The following is a 23,231-nucleotide window of genomic DNA, read 5'->3' as shown; positions in this document are numbered from 1 at the left end:
ATATCTGACCACCACCTTATTCATAGCAACCTACAGTGATCCCCAAATACTATGATCCCCAAATACTTAGTCTAGATAAGCCAGAAATAACAGTACTCTCTGCAGCCACAGAACTTAGACAAAGATGGGAGAATCATGGGCTTGACACCAGCCTGGGGTATTTTTTTTAAACCAGATATCAAAGGAAAAAAACCTTAAAAGTAGTCATAAACCCTTGTTGGCAACTGATGTTAGAGAAAAAAAAAAACAAAAAAACCAAGTAAGCCCTCACACTTATATTCCTAGCTACTCAGGAGGCTGAGGTTTGAGAATCACACTACAAAGCCAGCCAGGCAAGAAAGCCCATGAAACTCTTTATCTCCAATTTACTACAAAAAAAGTCAGAAGTAGAGCTGTGGCTCAAGTGGTAGAGTGCCAGTCTTGAGCAAAGAATCTCAGGGACAGTACCCAGGCCCAGAGTTCAAGCCTCAGGATGAGCACTCCTACACACACATGCACACATGTACAAATGTAAAGAAAGTGGTTTGCTGGTTCTGAAATATTTTACTCAATTACTCAATATAGACGTTCTAATTTATAATTTTTTTTGCAATTCATAACTACTGATAAAGCTGTTCTCTTAAAAGCATTTTCTTGCCGGGCACCAGGGGCTCACGGCTGTAAATCCTAGCTACTCAGGAGGCTGAGATCTGAGGATCGCAGTTCAAAGGTAGCCCCAGCAATAAAGTCCATGAGACTCTTATCTCCAATAAACCACCAAGAAACTGGAAGTGGCGCTGTGGCTCAAGTGGTAGAGCGCTCACCTTGAGCTGAAGAGCTGAGGGACAGCGCCCAGGCCCAGAGTTCAAGCCCCACGACCAAAAAAAGTATTTTCTTCAACTTTATGAAATTGTCTTCATTAAATACCCCCCGCACCCCCCCCCCACAGTTTACTAATAATCAAAAGCATTCTTTTTCTATCTGAGGACCTGGCCTGAAAACTACTGCCCAAGACTGGAGCATGCATGCCATGTCAGTTGTAACAGTTCAGATTTTGCCACAGCGCTTACTGTGAATGTCAACCCCAGACACCAAGCACCGCCCCGGCCATCTGGCCGAGTGGCCAGACCGAAGGAAGCTGACCAGCAGCCCCCACGGAGAGCCTGGAGTGGACTGAAAACGGTCTGTGTCCAGGACATGAGCACCACGACATTCACTCTTAAGCCTCCCACAACTGCCGTTCCAAAACAATTCCCTACCAGCGCCCTGAAGCACTGGCAAGCGGGAATTCATCTGACAACGGAGGACAAATGAACCTTGAGAGCTAGTCATCTCAATCCAAAGTGCCCAGGAGCCTCCTGCTGTAACTCACAACCTTGGATCCCTGAGCCTCATTTCCTCCAATCACCACCCACACAGGGCCACCAAGAACCAGTGTTTCCCAGTGTTCTGTGAGCCAATCACCAGCAGCCGCAGTGCTGTGGGACGAGGCTCACACCAGCGCTGCTTCTGACACCCACCAGACTGGGGTGTGCGCTGTGCTCCTGTGACCTAACTCGAATCTCTTTTCATGTAGCTTGTCGCACAAAGATCACACAGGTTTCAAATCCACTTGAAGAATAAATCGGAGCAAAAAGACGGCCCGGTGGCACTGAGGGGACTCTCTTATAGAAATACTACTAATGGTAACATCCCTTTCCCCGTGTCCTAAAACCATTCTTCTATCAGAGGAGCACAAAAAGGCAACCGACTCTGTTACAGCTACCTCCTTGACGCGATTCCACAGTCCAAACTCATTCATGACAAAATACTTTTCTGTTTTCCAAGTTCGATGGTAATAAATATTTACATTTTTAAAAATAATTTTTGTGGGTTTTGTTGTTTTTTAAAGACACTGCATGATTGGCAGAGCCACAGCGGAGGCCATGGACTGTGCTGGGGGAGGGGCTGTAATGGCGATGCTTTCTGGATTGTGTATTTTGTTTTGGAATCTCAAAACAACTCATGAACAGTAAATTCTTCATTGTATTTACTCTTTGTCCGGAGGACAATGTATTCCTAACAGGAATCAGTAATTGAAAGAACAAGATTAAGTATAAATTACGTTAAAATGAAGTTTTGATCAGCAGAGGTGCTATTACCAGATCTGTCTTCTGAGTATAAATTGAAAATGAGTGAAGTTCAAGCCATGCTGGAATTTTTTGTGGAGCTAAACAAGTTCTACAATGTGGAATATTCCAGAGTTTTTATACCAGACTCATGCAACAATGAGAATGCCACCAAGATTTCCCCACAGAGCAGAAGCCAGTCTGTTACACGTAACAGGTGTGTCTCTAGCCTTTCCCACTTCAGTTCATGATTAAAACATTTCAAATTCTATACAAAAACGAAGAGGTGGATTTTTTTTTTGGGGGGGGGTGGAGAAGGGTTGTTTTTTTGTCGGTCATCAGGCTTGAACTCTGGGCCTGGGTGCTGTCCCTCAGCTCTTCAGCTCAAGGCTAGCACTTGAACCACAGTGTTTTTCTGGTGAATTGGAATTGAGACTCACGGACTTTCCTGCCCAGGCTGGCTTTGAACTGCGATCCTCAAATCTCAGCCTCCTGAGTAGCTAGGATGACAGGTGTGAGCCACCAGCGCCCGGCAAGATGGTTTTAAATGATGTAATGATCTTCAAGGTCAAAATGTTGTTGGATCAAAGACTGAAAAAACCCTTTAGAAAATTAATTTTCTACCTTGGATCTACACTTCACAGATGGAGATTATTTGGCAGATGATCTGAGTGCTTTACAATAAGTAACTGGACTTTGAAGCTGCAGTTTAGCCTCTATTGAGGGCTTGATCACCATGTGAAGGCCATGCTTGATTATATCCACTTTTTCTGTGATATCTGTTACAGTTCACACATCACTGGTTGCGCTACACCAACCACTAGTAAGCTTCCTTCACCCTGTGAAGACTACCTGGCTAAACAGAAATGCACTAGAACAAACCAAAGACTGGGATTCCAGTCTGGAAAGTGTGGTTTGGCATTAACTACACAAGACACCGCACTCTCCTACACCATGCTCCTCATTCTCAGACACTTTGTGCTAGTTTGCTACTGGCTGTCAAGGGATTGCACTGCTACTTCATTACGATAACAGCAGATTCCCGCTTGTCAGAAACTAGAACTGGCAGAGGCCAGCATGCAGGTCCTATATGAGCGCCTTCTCAGAAAACCGTCAAGAACCCAGAAAGATACCTGTATAGTACAGGAAATGGATGTAGAAGCTCAACTTACTCAAATATGTGAAGAAAACAGAAAATCCTGATTAATTTGTAGAACTTAGAAATATGAATCTTGCACAACTGTGCTCACTTCTGATGGCCTTATGGGGACAATTTCTAGACGTTTTAACACTACATGAACTAAGAATATCACTAGCACAAGAACACCAGACCTTGAGGGGTCACGATTTTCTGTGGCTTTCTTTTGCTTTGAACATCCTAGGGAAACTGCGATTGCATTCCAAGAACTTCATGGAGCCGCCTACAGATGTGCACCACTATCAAAACCACTTAGATTCAGCGATTGAAGGTAAACTTGCCATCTGCCAGATGACAGTGAAACCACACCCATGGAACAAAACCTGGCATCCAGAAGCACATCAGATGAATGCCATGGTCATCAAACAGCCCCACCTTCAGAAGTTAGAACTCTTGAAGTCCAGTGACAAAGATCCTTTCCATGGGGAGAAATAACTAAAAAGAGGATGCCGGACAGATGGAACTATTTGTGGATAATTTACTATTCTAAGTTCTTAGAATCTGATGGTAAATCCAAATATACAGAAGCAACAGTTGAAAAGGAAGCTGCAGGAAGCAAAGTACCCTTCTGTTGGAGAATCATTAGCTAAATTAAATAACCCACCTGCTGCTTCTACAGAAGAATATCACATTGTAGGAAGTGGGAGATACAATTAGGTTACCAGATATGAATGCCACATAGACTCAGGTGTTTAAAGTGAGCCAAGTTCTTCTTGCAACCCATCCAAACTCCAAGATGGTCTTTGCAACTGCACAAGGTCCTTTCAGTGAAAGATTATTTCCTCAGCATTTGGTGAAACCTGATTATAATGTAACATTTTCATTAGGAAATCACTGCACTGAGAGTACAAGTGCTTTACGTGAGATAGTCATCATTGATAACCTATAAACTCTCTACCTTCTGGTGATGAACTGTCACTCAATGAGAATTCTAAGGAATCTATTGTACCTGAATGCCATCTAGTAGATAGCAAACTGTACTAAGTCTAGTAAACTGTACTAAGTCTACCAAAATATGGTGAATACTAAAAAGTCAAGTATTATTTTCAACAGCAATGTGTTGTATTTTCAAGGCATTTGGGCAGTGAAACTTGAACAATACATTGCTCAAATGCAAGCACTAAAGACCCTTTCCAACTTGCTTTTTCAGATAAAGATAGATCCAGTGGTGTGAAAGGTAGCTGCAACTCCAAACCTAACTTGGACACTATTTATAGACTCCCAGAGTCCTGATAGGGCATAGTAACCCCTAAGGAACAGCAGTTGCATTAAATTCAAAGCTGATTTCATTGGGCACTGACTGCTTGTGTTGTTTCAGGTTCCGTTTCTACTAGTGGAGAAGTTCGTGATGGTAGAACCGTGGAAAGAAAAAGTAACGATCTTTAGATCTCAAATTTCTTCAGGACCCCAGCTGTTGAAAGTAAAACTCACGTGAGTGTGAGTGACTCTTTTCGGCCAGTGCTGATGTTAGTAAAGCAAGGGCTTGTAGAAAATTATTTTGGCTCTCAGAGCAGTCCAGGTATTTCTGATGCACGTCTTGTTAGCTTCTGTAGTTCTGATAGTTCTTGGAAGGAAATGTGTAAAAAAGGAAATAGTAACCTTCAGCAGGAACAGAGCAAAGAGGACGAGGAGGAAGAACAGGATCAAGAACTGGTTCACAATAGGTATTATGAAGAAACACATCCAACTTTGGATGGGACAGGAAGTGCTTGCTCTGCAGGCAGAGATGCTGAAGCAGGAGGACAGTGATTATCCAAGGGATGGGACGCATATGCCTACGGCTTGTACTTCTGGGTGTCTTCCATCTGCAACACCAGTCTCCTTGTAGTCTTAAGTATTCTTCTAAAAGTAAATCTGATGCCATATCACAAAGCAGCCACACAGCATTCCTTACAACTTTACACCCTCAATTTCTTGATATGAAAATTCACCAAAACCTCAAAGACAAGGCTTCCTTCAGGCAAAAGAATTGAAGCAATTTAAACTCCCTGGATTCATGTACAGTGATGTCCCTCTGCTGGCATCTTCAGTACCTTACTTCAGCATGGGAGAAGACAAAGGCTCTAAAGCTGGAGTGCAACTCACTGTCTGTGAGCATGGTTTAGATGGTCACAGTGCAGATCTTTGACTGGTAAAAACTTACATTGAAGTTGGACTGCCTAGAGGAAGAATTGATTTTTCTTATGTCTGAAAGAAATCAAAATGGTTCTTTTGCTGATTTTGAGAGCATGACTGATCGCCTTTTGGATGAAATAATACAATATATTCAAATATAGTCTAACAGTCTCAAAAATAAGCTTTATTGGACATTCATTGGGCAATTTAATAATTCATTCAGTGCTTACAAGGCCAAGGTTTAAACAATACCTCAGCAAACTTCGTATTTTTCTCTCTGGACCTCACCTTGGTACACTCTACAACAGCAGTACTCTAGTTAACACAGGTCTCTGGTTTATGCAAAAATGGAATAAATCAGGTTCTCTTTTGCAAATGCCATGTTGAGATTACTCTGACCCTCCTCAAACGTTTTTATTTATAGCTCGGTAAAAGGACTTCAGTGTTTCAAAAATGTCGTGCTGGTTGAATCCCTACCGGATCCTTCCACTCCTTATCATTTCTGTCCGCACGGAAATGTGTAAAACAGGTTTAAAGGACAAGCAGTCAGGACAAATCCATTCAGAAATGATCCACAACTTGTTTCACCCAGTTCTACAAAGCAATGGCTGTGATTTGGTTCGATACAAGGCCATCAATGCATTGCCCAATACAGCGAATTCACCCATTGGAAGAGCTGCTCATAGAGCCGTTCTTGATTTGAGATATTTTTAGAGAAATTCTTTCTGGTTGCTGCCCTCAAATATTTCCAGTAAGATAAAAGCATTATTAGAGGTTTGACAATTACCTCATCCAACAGTGATTTAAATGATGTATTATAGTTAAATGTAGATGTTAGTAAGTTCTAAGACTTACACATTTTTTTAGGAAGATAATTTATATCATCCATGAGCAGAGCTTTCTAAACATCAACTTTAAGTATTCTAGATAATGTGGCTGTGCAGTAGTTTTTCAATTTTATCTTTTTACTTTTCTATGACTTTTTCATACTTTTTTTTTTTTTTTTTTTTGGGTCAGGTCATGGGGCCTGAACTCTGGGCCTGGGCCCTATCCCTCAGCTCTTCAGCTCAAGGCTAGCGCTCTACCACTTGAGCCACAGAGCCACTTCCAGCTTTTTTTCTTCTTGCTTATATGGTGCTGAGGAATCGAACCCAGGGCCTCAGGCATGCAAGGTAAGCGCTTTACCACTGAGCCACCTTCCCAGCCCTTTTTCATACATTTTGCTCACTACATATGTCAGTGGACTTTAAGCCCATATGGATGTCTGCTTATTATTGGCGTTCACAATTCTTACATCAAACTACATCTACTAGAGGCTGTTATTGCTAGAATAGCATGAGATTTTTAATTTTCTAGTTTTGGGGTATTATTTAGCTAACTATAAATTTTTCTTTTAACATTTACTGTGTTTTAACTGAAAATAAAATTATGGCTACTCAAATATAGTTTTGATATCAACTTCTTCACTCCTAAAACATCCCTTTATCCTGTGATCAAACCAGGTAGCTCCTACATGACGATGTTGTGACTGTTTGTTACAAAAGCATTGCATATATCATGCCTATTAAAATATATTTTCTGTTGTTGGTTTAAGCCTCATCTCTCATATTGACTTTTATTACTGGAATCTCTGTGTTCATGTTAGCAGCACATAAACATTTTTGAATTCCCTCTGCCTTGATTGGGCTGGAATTTTGCTAAATTTGGTAATATTGCCTGAGCCTTTTGACTCCATTTCTTTAGCTTTTTCATAGACTTTCTTGTATGTACACAATAATTAAATGTTGAAATTTATGTAATACTTTTACATGTTTGGTGATATAGATGCACATTTTTTTGATATACAAAGATATTAAATTTGGACTTTACTAAAAGGTGCTGAATAACATTAAATTCACTACTTACCTTCCCTGTTTTTCTTATGATACACTAAGGGTGAATGGAAAGTCTGTTTGCATTCATGAATTGTAAAGGACAGAAGGTTTTTGTAGGTATGTATTATCTAACTGATGCATGTTTATTTTCAGCATTGTGTTCATTGATTTGGGTGTAAATAAATGAACAAATGTGTGTCTGGAGGAATAGTTAAAAAAAAAAAAAAAAGACACTGCATGCCCCATGCCCCAGTACAGAGTGCAGAGCAAAGCACTGCTGGCTCAAATGGCGGGAGGTCTGAGTGAGGTCTGCTTCAGGATGACGTTCCAGCCTGCGACCTGAACACCAGCCTAAGGAGCCCAGCTCAGAGGCTACTGACTCTCAGTATCTCCTATACCCTCCCCCACCACCTCCGTATGGGTCCCCATAGCCTCTTCCCCCATAGCCCCCTCTTCCGCCATACTCTCCTCTGCCCTGGAAGCCTCCTCTTCCCCCCCCACCCCCTCCCCACCCTCCTCCCCCACCCCGCCCACCTCCCCCTCCCCAGCCACCCCTCCCACCCCCACCCCCTCTTCCGCCACCTCCCCCACCCCCACCCCCCCAGCCACCCCTTCCGCCGCCTTCTTGTCTCTTTTGCCAAGGGGGCATTTCAGGGGGTGGAGGTTCGATCTCATTGGGCCGTCCGCCCCTGTCAGGCACCCTCCCCATCAGCACCTGTGGGAAGAAACGCTTTCTTTCAGTTTTCCAACAGCTTGAAAGTTAAAATTTACATAATCCAACTGACACTGAAGCTATTGTTCCCATAAAGAAACAGAAGCCAGATATTTAACATTAAAGCACCAGACACGACGTGAACGAAGCCTGGAAATAAATGACAGAGTCCTCAGAGTGTGATGTTACTTTTAAGCCATCTGGTAGGCTGTCTGAAACTGAAGGACTTGTTAATTTTCTCTCATTTGTTTAAGTTCACCAAGTTCTGTAACAAAAGTAGTATATCCATCGCGCTAAGAAATTCTTTTCGAGAGGACATTGTCGGTGCTCACTAACGAACCACATCCATCCACCACACAAGGAGGACGGCCCTGGACAGTCCGCGCCCAGGCCATGACGCCGATCACCCAAAAAGGCTGCTCCCCCTATGTGGACATGGATGCTTCAGACACAAAGGTGGCAGAACTCACCAGAACCCCAGGCAGCCAGCCAAGGCATGGAAGGATTCCCACACAACTATTCCTTCCTTCTGTGTATATCATCATGTGCTCACTTCGGCAGCACATATACTGACTGATATCTCATCTTAGGCTCAGACTAGGTAAAATCATGGTCACTATAATACTATAACACCCTGAATCCTAAAATCCAAGATGGAAAATGCCCCCAAATCCAAAACTTCCCTTGTGGCATGGCTTCCCAAATGGGAAATTCCACAGCTGGCCTCGGTGTCAGTGCAGTTAAAGCACAGCACACTGGAATCGTGGTATGACATGTGCTATGTACACAAAGTGGACATGAAACAAATAGCGTGCTTAAATATGGTCCCATTCCCAAGATACTTCATTTGTGAATACATCAAGAAACAATCCAAAATCCGAAATACTTATGGTCCTAAACATTTCAGATAAGGGATACTCAACAGGACCAGGGGCGTGGCTTATGTGATAGAGGGCCTGTCTGGCAGATGTGAAGGCCTGAGTTCAATCCCCAGTCCCACAACCCAAAAGAGAGAAAGAATTCATCTCCAGAACATGGTAACGGGTAGAGTAGGGAAGAGCTGATGTTCCCAGGCCTGTGTAGCTGATCTCCTCAGTTAGACAGGGACTGAGAGGCTCTGAGGACTGACCTAGATACCTCAAAGAATCAGATGAATAACACAAACTGGGAGCCAGAACCTGACCCTGCAAGATGATATTTAGGTTCTAATCCAGTGCAAGACACCAGATAACTCTAGGGAAGAGAGACCACTCCCAGAGCGAGATCAAACAAGCACGGGAAGCAGGGCTGCCCACCTCAGCAACACAAAAGCGATCACGAATCAAGGCACTCTGTCATAACCTGGTATGCTGAACTGAAACCCTTTGTAGAACTATGTAAGGATAATTTCCTTAAAAATATATTAAACAAAACAAAAACAAATAGAAAAGCCTAACCATTCCAGAGCAGGAGATGAGGTAGACAGAGTGAGAAAAAAATATTTCAAATGAGCTGTTTCCTTGACTTTTGGCTTTTTTGCTACTGGCCTTCTACACTCATTACTGCTACTGCTAGGGACATGGTCCAGAAATCAGCATCAGAAACCACAGCTTGGACATGGGAACCCAGGCTGGAGCTACTCAGAGCAGCCACTCTGCAACCATTCCTTTCAATCCTATGACCTCACTGTAGAATAGCCAACCACTCCGAGAAGCTACTGATAAAGACGGTCCTGAGTCCCTCCATGGCTCAGATACAACTGTGGTTTCAGTTATAAACACAGAAGCTCCAGTGTACACACGTACACGCACGTACACACACACACCCCCTTGCTTTAGAGGCAAGAGGAGCACGGACCTTGTTAATGGGACATGCCGTCTTCTCCCGGCTGCGGCCGCTGCTGGTCCGGATGATCTTGGACAGGTCCTCCCGAGCAGCAAGCAGGTGCGCCACGGTCACCGTCGTCTTGGGTGACAAGGCATACCGCTTAGGCTGGTAAATCCTCGCTATGTTATCTGTCTTCACCTACACAACCAAGGTGAGAGTGAAAATGAACTAAGTGAATTTAAAGAGCAATAGCAATTCTAATCTTCAGGAAGAAGAAAACACCATGTAATACACAAGCAAAGAGACGGAAGAGAGTAAAAGCAGCCAAATATCCAAGGACAATTTGTATGTAGAAGGAAAAAACAGACCCAAAGATAATGATAATGACCACCAGTAAGACAGGGAAAAAAAACACAAAAGATTCTGTTCATATTAACAAAATGTAAACACAGCTAAAAAGTTTTACCAAAAACAAGTGCAGGTCTTTTAAAAGCATCCATCAATACCGGGAAAGGGAAAGCCTGACTAGAATGAATGGTGAACAGCACAGAGTTTCTAGGTGGACCCTGGGGAGAGTGTCCCCCTCACTGCAACCCTGCTGGAATGGTCTAAAGTTAATCCAGCAACAAAACATATTCTGGTGACTGGGAGACTGGCAGGTTCATCTGGGCATTGGTCAGCAGTGTAGAACTGCTTCCTGCGTAGTGGTCGCTCCAGGGTGCTGAGGACTTAGGTGTTAAAGTATCCCTTTCTGGTGATTTTTACTTAGGAGGCCCAGGATGGCGCTCCTTAACAGACGGGAGGGGCTGGCGCCAGGCACTGCCAGGCCGCGGTGCAGGGGGCAGGGAGGATGTAGAAGCTCTCCTGATCCTCAGATCTTCAGAGCTGGAAAGCCCTCGCTTCACCACCCCCTTCCTCCTGAATAATCCCACACAGCTCTCACTCAGGAAATATCGGTCAGGGCTCCCGAGGTACAGGAGTTGCCCAGCAAGCATGAGGCCCTGAGTGCAACTCCCCAGGACTAGGGGAAAAAAGAACTTCAAGAAAATCTGTTCAGAGCCAGGTGTGGTGATACATACGTGTGATTTCAGCTACAGGGGAGGCAGATACAGAAGGATCTCTAGTTCAAAGCCCGGCCAGGCAAAGTTAGCGAGATCCTATCTAAAAAATAAAAAAATAAAAAACAAAAGGGCAGGAGGACATAGCTCACGTGGTAGAAGGCTTGCCCAGCAAGTGCATGGTCCTAGGTTGGATCCCGAAAACTACCAAAACAACAACACGGAGAACCTTCCAGAGGTCTGTACACCGGTGCTGCTCCTGTGGTGTGCTTTCACTCTACCCACTGGCTCATAGGCAGCCCCTTCCTATAAGGGTATTCTGGCCTAAACAAAACTGTGGAGGAATGCCACACACACACACAGACACACACACACATGCACGCACACGCACACACAGACACACTCAGACACACACGCACACACACGCACACGCACACACAGACAACACATGCACGCACACAGACACACACACGCACGCACACAGACACACACGCACACAGACACACACACACACGCACGCACAGACACACACACACATACACACAGACACACACAGACAGACACACACACGAGGACGGACGGACACACACACACACACACACACACACACACACACACACACACACGAGGATAGAGGGCTTTTTGCAAACAGGGCACAGTCAGGGGGCAGCCAGGGCAGGGGGCAGCACGGGCAGGGGACAGCACGGTCAGGGGCAGCACGGTCAGGGGGCAGCATGGTCAGGGGGCAGCATGGTCAGGGGGCAGCACGGGCAGGGGGCAGCACGGGCAGGGGGCAGCATGGTCAGGGGACAGCATGGTCAGGGGACAGCATGGGCAGGGGCAGCATGGTCAGGGGACAGCACGGTCAGGGGGCAGCACGGTCAGGGGGCAGCACGGTCAGGGGGCAGCATGGTCAGGGGGCAGCATGGTCAGGGGACAGCATGGTCAGGGGCAGCACGGGCAGGGGGCAGCATGGTCAGGGGGCAGCATGGGCAGGGGGCAGCATGGGCAGGGGGCAGCCAGGGCAGGGGCAGCATGGTCAGGGGGCAGCATGGTCAGGGGCAGCACGGTTAGGGGACAGCATGGTCAGGGGCAGCATGGTCAGGGGGCAGCATGGTCAGGGGGCAGCATGGGCAGGGGCAGCATGGTCAGGGGCAGCATGGTCAGGGGCAGCATGGTCAGGGGCAGCACGGTCAGGGGACAGCATGGTCAGGGGGCAGCATGGTCAGGGGACAGCATGGGCAGGGGGCAGCCAGGGCAGGGGGCAGCATGGTCAGGGGGCAGCATGGTCAGGGGGCAGCATGGTCAGGGGACAGCATGGGCAGGGGCAGCATGGGCAGGGGCAGCATGGTCAGGGGCAGCATGGTCAGGGGACAGCATGGTCAGGGGGCAGCATGGTCAGGGGGCAGCCAGGGCAGGGGGCAGCCAGGGCAGGGGGCAGCATGGTCAGGGGGCAGCATGGTCAGGGGCAGCATGGTCAGGGGGCAGCACGGGCAGCAGTCCCAGGCACAACAGGACAGTGCAGGAAGCAGTCTCACCTTGGCCCGCTCCGACCACCCGAACGACTGCACTGTCACGTCCAATCGCTTCACTAGCATCCGCCGCCGGCATTCGTACTCACAGGAAAGGGCATCATTAATTCTCTCCAGCTTTTCCTAAAGAAGTGGGACAAAAACCATACACTTTAGACTCACTGTGCACAGAACTTGAAAATTGCAGTAAGTCCTTCCTATTGACTGAAGAGGCACCGCACTCAAGAGCCATCCTCTCACCCGACACTGTGAGGTAACTGACATAGTAGACTTCCGGATGGAGTATGATATTCAGAAGGTATTAAACAAGTCCGTCTTACCTTCAATCATTAGCTTAAGTCTACTAACAACTGGCTAAGTAGCCTGCACCAGGAAGGAGAGAAAATGCCAGTAACTTCTCAACATGTTGGCCTTTCCAAAGTAGCTCTGAAGACACACTGGACACCTATCCATTTATTAATTTGGTGACCATTCAGAATGGCCTATACCCTAAACTCAAACAATAACAAGTGCTGGCGGGGATGCAGAGAAAGAGGACCCCTACTGCACTGCTGGTGGGAATATACACTAATACAACCACTTTGGAAAGCAGTCTGGAGGCTCCTCAGAAAGCTAAACATAGACCTTCTATAGGATCCAGCCAAACCACTCCTAGACATCTACCCTGAGCAACAGGAACCAGGATACAAGGACACATGCACCTCATGTTCATTGCTGCACTGTTCACAGTAGCCAAGATATGGAAACAACCAGATGCCCCACTACAGATGAATGGATCCATAAACTGTGGTACCCATATACAATGGAATATTACACAGCCATTAAAACAAAATAATAGCATTCGCAGGGAAATGAATGGAACTAGTATCAATCATGTTGAGCAAAATAAGCCAAGACCAGAAAGACAAATGGCACATGGTCTCCCTGATAGGCAGATACTTAATTCAAAATGCAACAAGATATGACAAAGTAAACAGGATTCAAGAAACAAAGGACCTCTTAACTGGTCGTATTGTTTTTAGATTTTAGTTCTTGACCCCACATGTGGTATATACATGTGCACATCAGCGGGAAGCGAGGAGGGCACAGAATCAGAAGGAAATCAGAGGGAAACAGGTGAAAACACAACAGAGGGACCATCAGCTGCCCTGAACATCGGTGAAAGTGAACTAAAGCAACTCAGAGCAGCGATGGGGGGGAGGGAATGAGAGGGAAAGAGGGAGCAGCTGACACTGAGCAAAAGGAAAGAAACATACCTATCACCTGATTTGGAAGAAATAGCTGTAGTGTCAAGGTTTGTAGAGTTCACAAGCTTTATGGACCGTGATAATGACAATTCACCTTATGAAGGTTAACATGTGTTTGTGACTTAGCTAAGAATCACTATCCCACAGTACTGTGAAATTTATGTAATCACTTAATCTCAATAAAGACATTTAAAAAAATAATTTGGAAGACAAGCTAGTCTGTCACTCTAGGCCCGCACTGTGGGACCCGGTGGGGGCGGGAGTCAGGGATGCAGAGCTCTGCCCTGATCTGCCCTGCTCCGCAGTGCTGTGGAGGTGCGGGAGGCAGGGAGGTGATCGTGCTAGCGGCAGGACTCTGCGGGTGAGGTGGGAATCCCCTTTCCACCTCCCGCCCTCGCGCGCCTCCCACTGCATGGCCATCCTCACGATCACAGCTGCACGCGGCCACACACCATCAGCACCATGCTGCCTACGCCTGTCCCATACAGTCAGCCTGCCTCTGGCATTTCACTACAGTAGCAGCAGGCAAGGACAGTCGCATGCTCCATCAAATGCCCTACGAGGCAGGGAGACTCACCGCTTGTTCTGGACTTAAGTCAGCTTTCAGAAGAGGTTTCCCCACATGATTTTTCTGCACTTTAGAAAGAACCTCCTTCACCTAAAAGTAAATATAAAAAGTTGTACAAGTGTACATACTGAATTAAAGAGCAATCTTGCCCTTGTTCCATGTGTTGTTTGAAATGCTAGGCAATAAGTAACCCGTGAAAGTAAAGTAGACCTTCACAGACAGATTCGAGGTGGTTCTCATACTCATTCCCTGAACAACACACAGTCACTCAACACCTGTGTCTGCTTCCTGCCACAGGAGGCATACTGCAGTATCTGCTGATAAAGGTTAGCTTGCCGTCGACTCTGCAGGCAAACTACTTCATTCTGCATGCTGTACTGCAACTCTGGTTACCAGAGCAATCATAACACTGCAGAGTGATTTCTGCCCTGGTGAAGCCCAACGACACGTGCTCATTCTGATCTGATTCCTGAATGTTAGCTACAGACAATTAGATCCCTTGCAGTCCAGAATGCAGCTCCAGTGAAGATGAGCTTCTGCTCTGGGTGTGGTGCGGGGGACGAGCCCAGGGCCTCGCACAAGCCAGGCAACCGCTCTGCCCGTGTGGACTCCCAGAAGGACAAACCTGTCTTACAATGCTGTGTGCATGATACATCCAAAGGGAAATTGTTCACTTTTACTTCAACACTGATGTCTTTTTTTTTGGGGGGGGGGGGGGGTCCTGTCGTGGGGCCTGAATTCTGGGCCTGGGCACTGTCCCTCAGCTCTTCAGCTCAAGACTAGTGCTCTAACACCTGAGCCACAGCACCACTTCTGGCTTTTTTCTTTTTGCTTATGTGGTGCTGAGGAATCGAACCCAGGGCCTCAGGCACGCAAGGCAAGGGCTCTACCACTGAGCCACCTTCCCAGCCCCCACATTGATGTCTTATTATGGGGAATTGTGAGGAAAACAAAAGCAGAACAAATGCAATACCTTCAACTCCACCTGGCTCAGGAGATGCGGAAGGTCGGTGGCAGACCAGGGCACGCCCAGGACATCGCACAGGGCCTCAACCTCCTTGTGGACATCGCTGCTCCGATCCAGCTGGGAAGTCTTGGGTTTCTTGTTCTGTAATATCTGCAAGGCTTGAAGCTCTGTACTTAAAAATACTATAAAAATGTTAAAAATGAATATTGTTAATACACGTATGACAAATTAAAAGCATTTTGCTGAAACAATTTACTTAAAGTAAGTGTCAACAATAGCAATTGCTGCAGAACACAGTAAACTTAACATGAAATGAGGAAAGACTGTCTGGGACCGAGCGCAGGCTCTGTCACTGCCCCTGGGGATGGCTGGCCTTCTCACACTGGGGAAGCTAGCGGCCGGCCCTGGCCCCAGAGGGCCAAGCCACTGAGCAGCAGACCAGCACCACTGTCCTCTACCTGCACAGGTCAGTCTAAAGATTAGTCTAAAAAAGATGAATGACGGAAGCCGAAATAAAACAATAAAATTAAGACTGAGCACCAGTGGCCCACGCCTGTCATCCTAGCTACACAGGAGGCTGAGATGTGAGGATCCTAGTTCAATGCCAGCCCAGGCAGGAAAGTCTGTGAGACTCTTATCTCCAAATAACCACCAGAAAACAGGAACTGGCACTCTGGTAGAGTTCTCGCCTTGAGCAAAAGACCTCAGTGAGAGTCCAGGTCCTAAGTTCAAGCCCAACAACCCACTCCCCCCCCCCAAAAAAAATTAAGTGACCAGTTTGTAGAACTTAAAAAACAAAAAATTTTGCTGTGACTGTGTGAATATCGGCTCAGCTACACACTGAAAAACTTAGGAGCCCTGAAAGCAAGAATTTTACCTTTTAAAAACTCCCAGTGCCTAAAGCAGTTTTTCTGGTAGAAGAGCAGGTGATCAGAATATGTTTTTGAGAAAACCACCATTCAAAGCCTATGACTACAAACAAGATCTAATAATATGCTTAGCAGCCCATTTCTCAGAGAACTTGAAAGTCAGGCAGGACTTTGGAGGTCACCAACTTTATCCACACGGTCATACATGCTAAGAGATGAACTGGGTGAAGGAAAAATTATCAAAATATGACATAATCATAGGGCATCATCCTCCATACAAGTGTTAGAGGGTTCACTGGTAGAATCTAAACAAATCCTATATAAACATTTCTAAGACAGCTTGACATTCTTAACTCAAAATATAAAGCATTTATATACACAAAATGGCTAATGTTTCAGTGATGAGCTGTATAAATTTCAGGAAAAGCCGTACATTTATAGGAGGCAGGGAAGAAAACTCACACAGAAGTTTCAAACAGTCATCCTTCTTCTTTAAGCGGTCTTTGATGTCTCCAGATACAAGGACAGTGTACGGACAGGCCATTTCTTTTAAGAAACCACTAATCTCAAGCTGGAAGCTCTCTGGGTCATCTCTCCCTTTAGAAAGGAAAGCGCACACATCAGTTAGTGACCACTTTCCATATAATCCAATTCTGTAAAGTCTAGCAATGGCTGATTTCAAGTTTTCTTCAATTCCAAGTTTCCACTTTCGCATTTCACCCTGAGCTGTACGACTGCGAAGCTCAGGCAGACACAGCCAAGTAATTTCCACATATAGAAAGCCAACACCTTACAAGACCACAAACGTCAGCTTAAGATCATACACCACCATGAGATTGTAATTTTCTTTCTTTCTTTTTGGTGCTAGTACTAGGGAGAGAACTCAGGGCTTACTCTCATTCTCAGTGGCTCAGGACTCTGGTTCTCCAGGTCTCAGCCTCCTGAGTTGCTAGGATTGCAGGAGTGAGCCACAGGTGCTTGCAAGTACTTTATTAACAACTAACAACTGTTATTAAAATTATTACTAGGCTTCAATTATTAATTGGCTTCAGAGTAAATGATCCATTTCCACTGTATTTTATATATTCAGACAATAAGTATAATGATCTAATTACGCCTCAAAATTTAATTCATACTGTAAGCTATTTTTTGTTTTATTTTGTTTTCTGGCCAGGCCTGAGGCTTGAAATCAGGGACTGGGCATTGTCCCTGGGCTTCTTTTGCTCAAGGATAGCAAGGACAGCACTTGAGCCACAGTGCCACTTCTGGCCTTTTCTGCTTAGGTGGTGCTGAGGAATTGAACCCAGGGCTTCATGCATGCTAGGCAAGCACTCTACCACTAAGCCATGTTCCCAGCCTCATAATGTAGTTATGTAGACACTTGTATCATATCTGGACCCAGACATTATACTTCAAGTGAACTGTTATATTCCACAAGGAAAAAAAAAAATCTAAAAGAACAGTTTTGGAAGGAAAAGCTATTTTGGTTCCTAGCAGGTACCAAACAGTTTTAAGTTTTCACCATAGTATCTAAAATTCTATCAAAGATCTACAGACTTGCTACAAAGATGGTAGGTGATGAATTAACCAAGTATTAAGAGCTGGTAAGAAGCTTTATAAAAGTATTCCTATAAGAACACAGGTCCTGAGTTAAAGGCTTGGGAATATAGTTTAAATTAAGGACCACAGGTATGGAAAAAAACTCAAAATGAGTCACATTCAGGACTGGATGCGGAGCTCAAGGTTACAGTGGGTGTCTAGCATGCTAGCAGGTGCAAGCTGGGAGTCTGATCCCCAGCATGGAGGAGGTGTGTGTGTGGGGGGGAGGTTACATCAAATGTAAAATAACCAATTCACTCTATCTTTTTCAAGAATAAAACTAAGATTAAGGCAGCAGATACACTGTAATTGCTTAGAATTTTATGGCAAACCTAGGGATCCATGCTGGCTTTGTATAAAATGGAAGGAAAATTCTTAACATCTCTCAGCGACATTCTTCTTCAGCTTATGCGTTTTTTCTCTGTGCAGTGGTCCTGTTACTGATGGAACTATAAACTATAAAAGTCAGAAGGAAGATAAAAACAACAACAATACCGGCTGACGTGATGCTTTCTTCCAAGTTGCACAAGGATTTGATCTGAGATCCTAGCCATACACAGAGCTCTGAAAACTCGGGTGAGGAGAGGCCGCCCTCAGCCGCCTTGCTAAGGGCTTGCTCTTCCAGCAGCGGTCCCTTGTACCTAGAAAGGAAATGACAGGCTCTGTAGAGCAGCAAAGTAAATCCCTCTAGTGCCCTCTTCCTGGAGTCTGTCAACACCGCCCTCGATTTCTAGATAGTTCTGTAAGCAGACATTTCTCCAAGAAACCTGTAATTGTGCCATGCCCACAGCCCTTTACAGTTTGTTAAAGAGAAACAAATCAAGAATTCTTACTATGACTTTCAACTTCATTTTAGAAAAAGATATGACTATTTTCTTTTAAAATGAAAATTCTAATGTCATCTGCACAATCCTATTACATAAAAACACATATGTAAATTACCCAGCTTCAGAAGTCAAGTCCAGCACCAACAACAAAATGGCTGAAAACAGATAATTTCTGGATCAATTAAACAACTTGTCCCTGAGGGTCAAATTCCTCAGCTGAGATCAACAGCTGTGGATCAAGTTCAGATTTTTTAGACTTTTTCTCTCTCTTTTTTTTGGTCGTAGGGTCTGAACTCTGGGCTGGGCTTTGTCCCTAGCTCCTCAGCTCAAGGCTAGCACTCTACCACTTGAGCCACAGTGCCACTTCTGGCTTTTTCTGCTTATGTGGTGCTGAGGAATCAAACCCAGGGCCTCATGCATGCAAGGCAAACACTCTACCACTGAGCCACCTTCCAGCCCCTTTTTTCCTCTATTGTTACCTCTTATCTCCAATAAACCACCAGAAAACGGAAGTAGTGCTGTGGCTCAAGTGGTAGAATGCTAGCATTAAGCTGAAGAGCTAAGGGACTGCACCCAGGCCCAGAGTTCAAGCCCTGAGACTGACAAAAAAAAAAAGTCTAATTTACCAAAAAAAAAAGTCTAATTTACAAAATAAAGTTCATTCACACAGACTTAGTTTGTGGTCTGAATCATACCTTACTACTTGTAGTCTGTCTCTGCCCTATAGGTAATGATACTTGGATGTTTGAAACTACTTTTCCATAATTACATACAACATTAATAACCACATATTTTTCTTCACTATGATAAAAGCCTAGTACACACTATTTCTTGCTTAAACACATACAAGATTATACATCCACACATCTGCATATACTAGGATCAGTATGTGGTTATGATTCATTAGTATTCACATATCTGAGGTGTTTTGCTCTTTGGTAAAGTTTTTCAGGAGGTAGGCTGGCTGGCTGGATAGACTTAATGGATACTTTTCTTACATACTATGGCACATAGTAAAGGCCATGTGCATTTCTTTTCTATGAATTCTCTAGCAGTACCTCGTGAGGAGTTTTACAAATTCCCTCTCCTTCAGTAGCAGGAAAATACATCTGCAATTCATTTAACAATCACCCAAAGCTTGGTATGATCCTAATTCTGTAGAAGGGGAAGGCAAGTAACTGAGATGTAAACCCATGACCCCAACAGTCCACAGAACCTTTCCAGTACTCCAGACACCCCCGGTGCTTAAACCTAGGTCAATACCAGTGCTGAGACTGAGCAGCAACCCTGCCCAAATGACCCAAGCACAGAAGGCACTCAGGGCAGCTTCCCTCCTGCCAGGCTCTCCTACGCCTCTCACTGGGATTGAATAGCAAATGTCTCATTTCCCTGTATCTGCTTTCTTTTCTGCAATAAAACAATAACCACAAGTTTTTAGTCATAACAGTGACCAACATAAACTAATTGCCCACAGCAGACCAGTGCTAAGCACTCCTTAAAAATGCAAAAATAGGGCTGGGAGGATGGCTCAGTGGTAGAGTGCTTGCCTTGCATGCATGAGGCCCTGGGTTTGATTCTTCAGTACCACATAAGCAGAAAAAAGCCAGAAGTGGGACTGTGGCTCCAGTGGTAGAGTACTAGCCTTGAGCTGAAGGACAGTGTCCAGGCCCAGAGTTCAGGCCCCATGACCAACACCAAAAAAAAATAAAATAAAAAGCAAAAATACCCAGTCATTAGCATCTACTGGATGCTAATGTTAGGAAACAAAAAGTAGAGAGAAATAACTGGCCTAGGACTGCCACAATCTTGGCCAAACCATTGGCTAGGTCTGGCCTGTCCCACGCGGTGATCTTAACCCCTACTGGACAGCACCATCTAAACACTGCACACACAGACATGTGTACGGGCAAATATTCTGCTAATAATAATTTACCAAGCGCATGAGGCACTACATCTGACCTGTGCAGCGCTTTTTTTTTTTTTTGTCAGTTGTGGGTCTTGAATTCTGGGCCTGGGCGCTGTCCCTCAGCTCTTCAGCTCAAAGCTACTGCTCTATCACTTGAGCCACAGTTTCACTTCCGGTTTTCTGGTGGTTTATTGAGGAGTCTCACAGACTTTCCTGCCCAGGCTGGCTTTGAACCGCGATCCTCAGATCTCAGCCTACTGGGTAGCTAGGATTACAGGTGTGAGCCACTGGTCCCCGGGTTGCATGGTGCTCCTTAAACATGAATCTCCCTGAGGGCCTTGTTAAAATGGACTGCCACTCAGCAGGGCTGGAACCAGATCCAAAGCTCTCCATTCCCACAGCCCACACACTGCCCAGGTGCTGGCCAGGCCTCTGGCACGGAACGGCATGGCACATAGCACCAGAGGACTTTGCTGTCACCAAAACAATTGTCAATATGTCCCTCCCTTCCCATCCTCCCTCCACAGGCTTCTTGACAAGCAGTTAACACTCAGAGTCTCTCTGTGCTCCCTTTAACGACTATTCAGGGCCCATTGCCTTCACTTCACGCCTGCTTTGATTTCCTATGAAATTACGCTGCTACTGAAGATAGTCCAGCTCCTGGCTCCCGAGTGTTATACACTCTAACTGAATTAGGAAGTGCTCCCCTGGCCTCTTACTGGAAATGTAGTTGCTGTTGACACTACTTTAACTTCTTTAGTCCAGGAGGTTATACGCAAGCTTCCTCACACAACTGGGCTGACTTGTTTTCTATGTTCAGCAGGCAGGAGATACGCAGCACACCTTTTCCCCCACCATTCACCAGCCTATTGCTCTCCTCACCCTCACCCACTCTGTCCATCTGTCAACGACTCTCCTATACCATCCTTCTCTTCTCAGGAAGGCTATCCACTGCCTCTAGCTTTGGCTGTTTTTTCTTTAAGTCACAGGGCCAGACTTTCATCTTCTTCCTCTGATTCAGCATCTAAGCCAAGTGTATCCCGTCTGGGCCTGTCAGATCTGGGGTTCAGCTACGAATCTCTTAGGTATTCCCATCAATGCACCTGCCACTTGAGTGTTTTTGAAGTCCAGATGGAAAACCTGTCTAAACCTGAGCTCTTGTTAGCAGCCCTGCTGTACCTGGCATCACAGATCGACTCCACTTCCCAAGCCACTGGTCAAGTCAAGTATGCCACTCCCTGACCACGACCTACCGTGTGTCCCGCTGAGTTTCCTGGCCACTCAGTCAGGACTACTCCAACACATCAGGGCACCCCTACCACTGATTCTCTGCGTTCTGTTTACTAGCTCCCAACACTCCCCTCTCCCCCAGCCACCGTCAACTTTTTCCCATTCAGCACTGACTCAGTGTGTCCAACTGCTGTTGGACATAAAGAATAAAACTGAAGACACAGGCTCCAGTCTCCACCAGGCTGTCCCTTGCACATCTTCTTCCTTCCTGTTCTAATACCTACTCCTTCCTACTCTAACTTGTGGTCTTCCTTTCTCACCCAGTCCCCTGTCGTTAGCTTCTATGAACTCAGTGTTGTCAAGAATCCCTACCCCTCCCTGTTCTAACCCTTTTCTTTTTCCCTTGAAGCACTGAATGCCACAGGGCAGGGACCATGAGGACGCATCGCTGCCTCCTCAGAACACTGTCCCATACAAACAGCGGTGCTCCACAAACACTTAAAATAAACTTTCCAAAACAATGGCTCTCGACCGAGACCGCCAAGGTTTTGAAAATTTTCATGCCTGCACTGCCCCTCCGAAGAAGCTGACTCAGTCTGTGGCACACACCTGTCAAGAACCACTTTCACCAGTACCATCTGTGACGGTGACGACAGGCAGACCTACTGGCTGAGCTCAGCGCCCCACAAAACCCGACTCTGGAACGGGGAGACACAAAGTCATCATCACAGGAGGCTGAGCCCCAGCCCGCTCGCTACCAGCCACAGCGGCTCTGGATTGCTTTCCCAGGATTTGTTCCCCTCTATTTCAACTTCAGGTAACACCCTAAAACCCCTTCACTGCCAGCCTGAATGCATTCAGCACAACAAGAAGCAGAATTTACTATCTACACAGGCATCTGAGAAAAGAAAAGTTCAGAAATTTGTACAGACTATGAACAAGTTCTTTCCCATTTCATTGACCCGGGCCGCTCCTCCCGGACCCGCTCCTCCCGGGCCGCTCCTCCCGGACCCGCTCCTCCCGGGCCGCTCCTCCCGGACCCGCTCCTCCCGGGCCGCTCCTCCCGGACCCGCTCCTCCCGGGCCCGCTCCTCCCGGACCGGCGCCTCCCGGGCCGCTCCTCCCGGGCCGCTCCCGCTCAGCGCGGGCGAGAGAAGCGGTCGGGCCTGAGGCCGAGGCCCGGAGCCCCCCGGGCGGGCGGGCGAAGGAAGGGCCCCGCGCTCACCCCAGGGCCTCCAGCGTGTCCAGCACGTCCCCCTCCATGCCCGCCGCCGCCGCCTCGGGACCCGGCTCCGGCTCCGGGCCTCTCATGGTGCGCGGCCGGGGCTGTTCGTCGCTACAAAGAGCCCGCCGGAAACTAGCGTCACCACCGCGCCGAGGTTCCGGGGCGGGGTCACGCTGACTCCGCCCCCGCACCGAGGACCCGGAGCACCAAGGTTCCGGGCCGGGGCGGGGTCACGCTGACTCCCCCATCTCCCCCGCTCGCGTCTCTGCTCCACTTCCGGTTTCCTGGTGGCTCTTTGGAGCTCGCGGTCTCACGGCCTTCCTGCCCGGGCTGGCTTTGAACCGCCATGCGCGGGTCTCCGCCTCCCGGGGCGCGGGGATGACGGGCGGGAGCCAGCGGCGCCGGCCGGCGT

The 23,231-nt window shown here is 46.5% G+C and overlaps 1 protein-coding gene and 1 pseudogene across 1 annotated transcript; one reads left to right on the top strand and one right to left on the bottom strand.

Annotated features, from left to right (window-relative positions):
* The first annotated feature begins 2,465 nt into the window (after positions 1-2,465).
* LOC138816184 (protein FAM135A pseudogene) lies at positions 2,466-6,155 on the top strand (annotated as a pseudogene).
* On the bottom strand, positions 5,564-22,932 carry Fam98b (family with sequence similarity 98 member B). Its single transcript, XM_070005756.1, has 8 exons — positions 22,820-22,932; positions 18,128-18,273; positions 16,496-16,630; positions 15,171-15,346; positions 14,207-14,287; positions 12,389-12,505; positions 9,823-9,990; positions 5,564-7,989 (listed from the first exon to the last, which is right to left on the bottom strand). Exons 1-8 carry the CDS (start codon positions 22,903-22,905, stop codon positions 7,657-7,659), a joined length of 1,242 nt encoding a protein of 413 aa, XP_069861857.1. The 5' UTR covers positions 22,906-22,932; the 3' UTR covers positions 5,564-7,656.
* Positions 22,933-23,231: the final 299 nt, after the last annotated feature.

The sequence above is a fragment of the Dipodomys merriami genome, unplaced genomic scaffold, assembly GCF_024711535.1.
Source record: "Dipodomys merriami isolate MVZ:Mamm:240054 unplaced genomic scaffold, mDipMer1.0.p SCAF_69, whole genome shotgun sequence".
Taxonomy (NCBI): Eukaryota; Metazoa; Chordata; class Mammalia; order Rodentia; family Heteromyidae; genus Dipodomys; species Dipodomys merriami.
The sequence above is the reverse complement of the archived record's forward strand: the minus strand, read 5'-3'. Positions and strand labels throughout refer to the sequence as shown.

What these genes read in the sequence shown, in the direction of transcription:
- Fam98b (XM_070005756.1), bottom strand. Translation starts at nt 22,905, where the DNA reads ATGAGAGGCCCGGAGCCGGAGCCGGGTCCCGAGGCGGCGGCGGCGGGC. An exon ending in GGTGGTCGGAGCGGGCCAAG is followed by an intron (nt 9,991 to 12,388) that starts GTGAGACTGCTT and finishes TTGGTTGTGTAG; the next exon opens with GTGAAGACAGATAACATAGC. An exon ending in CGGCATGTCCCATTAACAAG is followed by an intron (nt 7,990 to 9,822) that starts GTCCGTGCTCCT and finishes TTCTTCCCACAG; the next exon opens with GTGCTGATGGGGAGGGTGCC.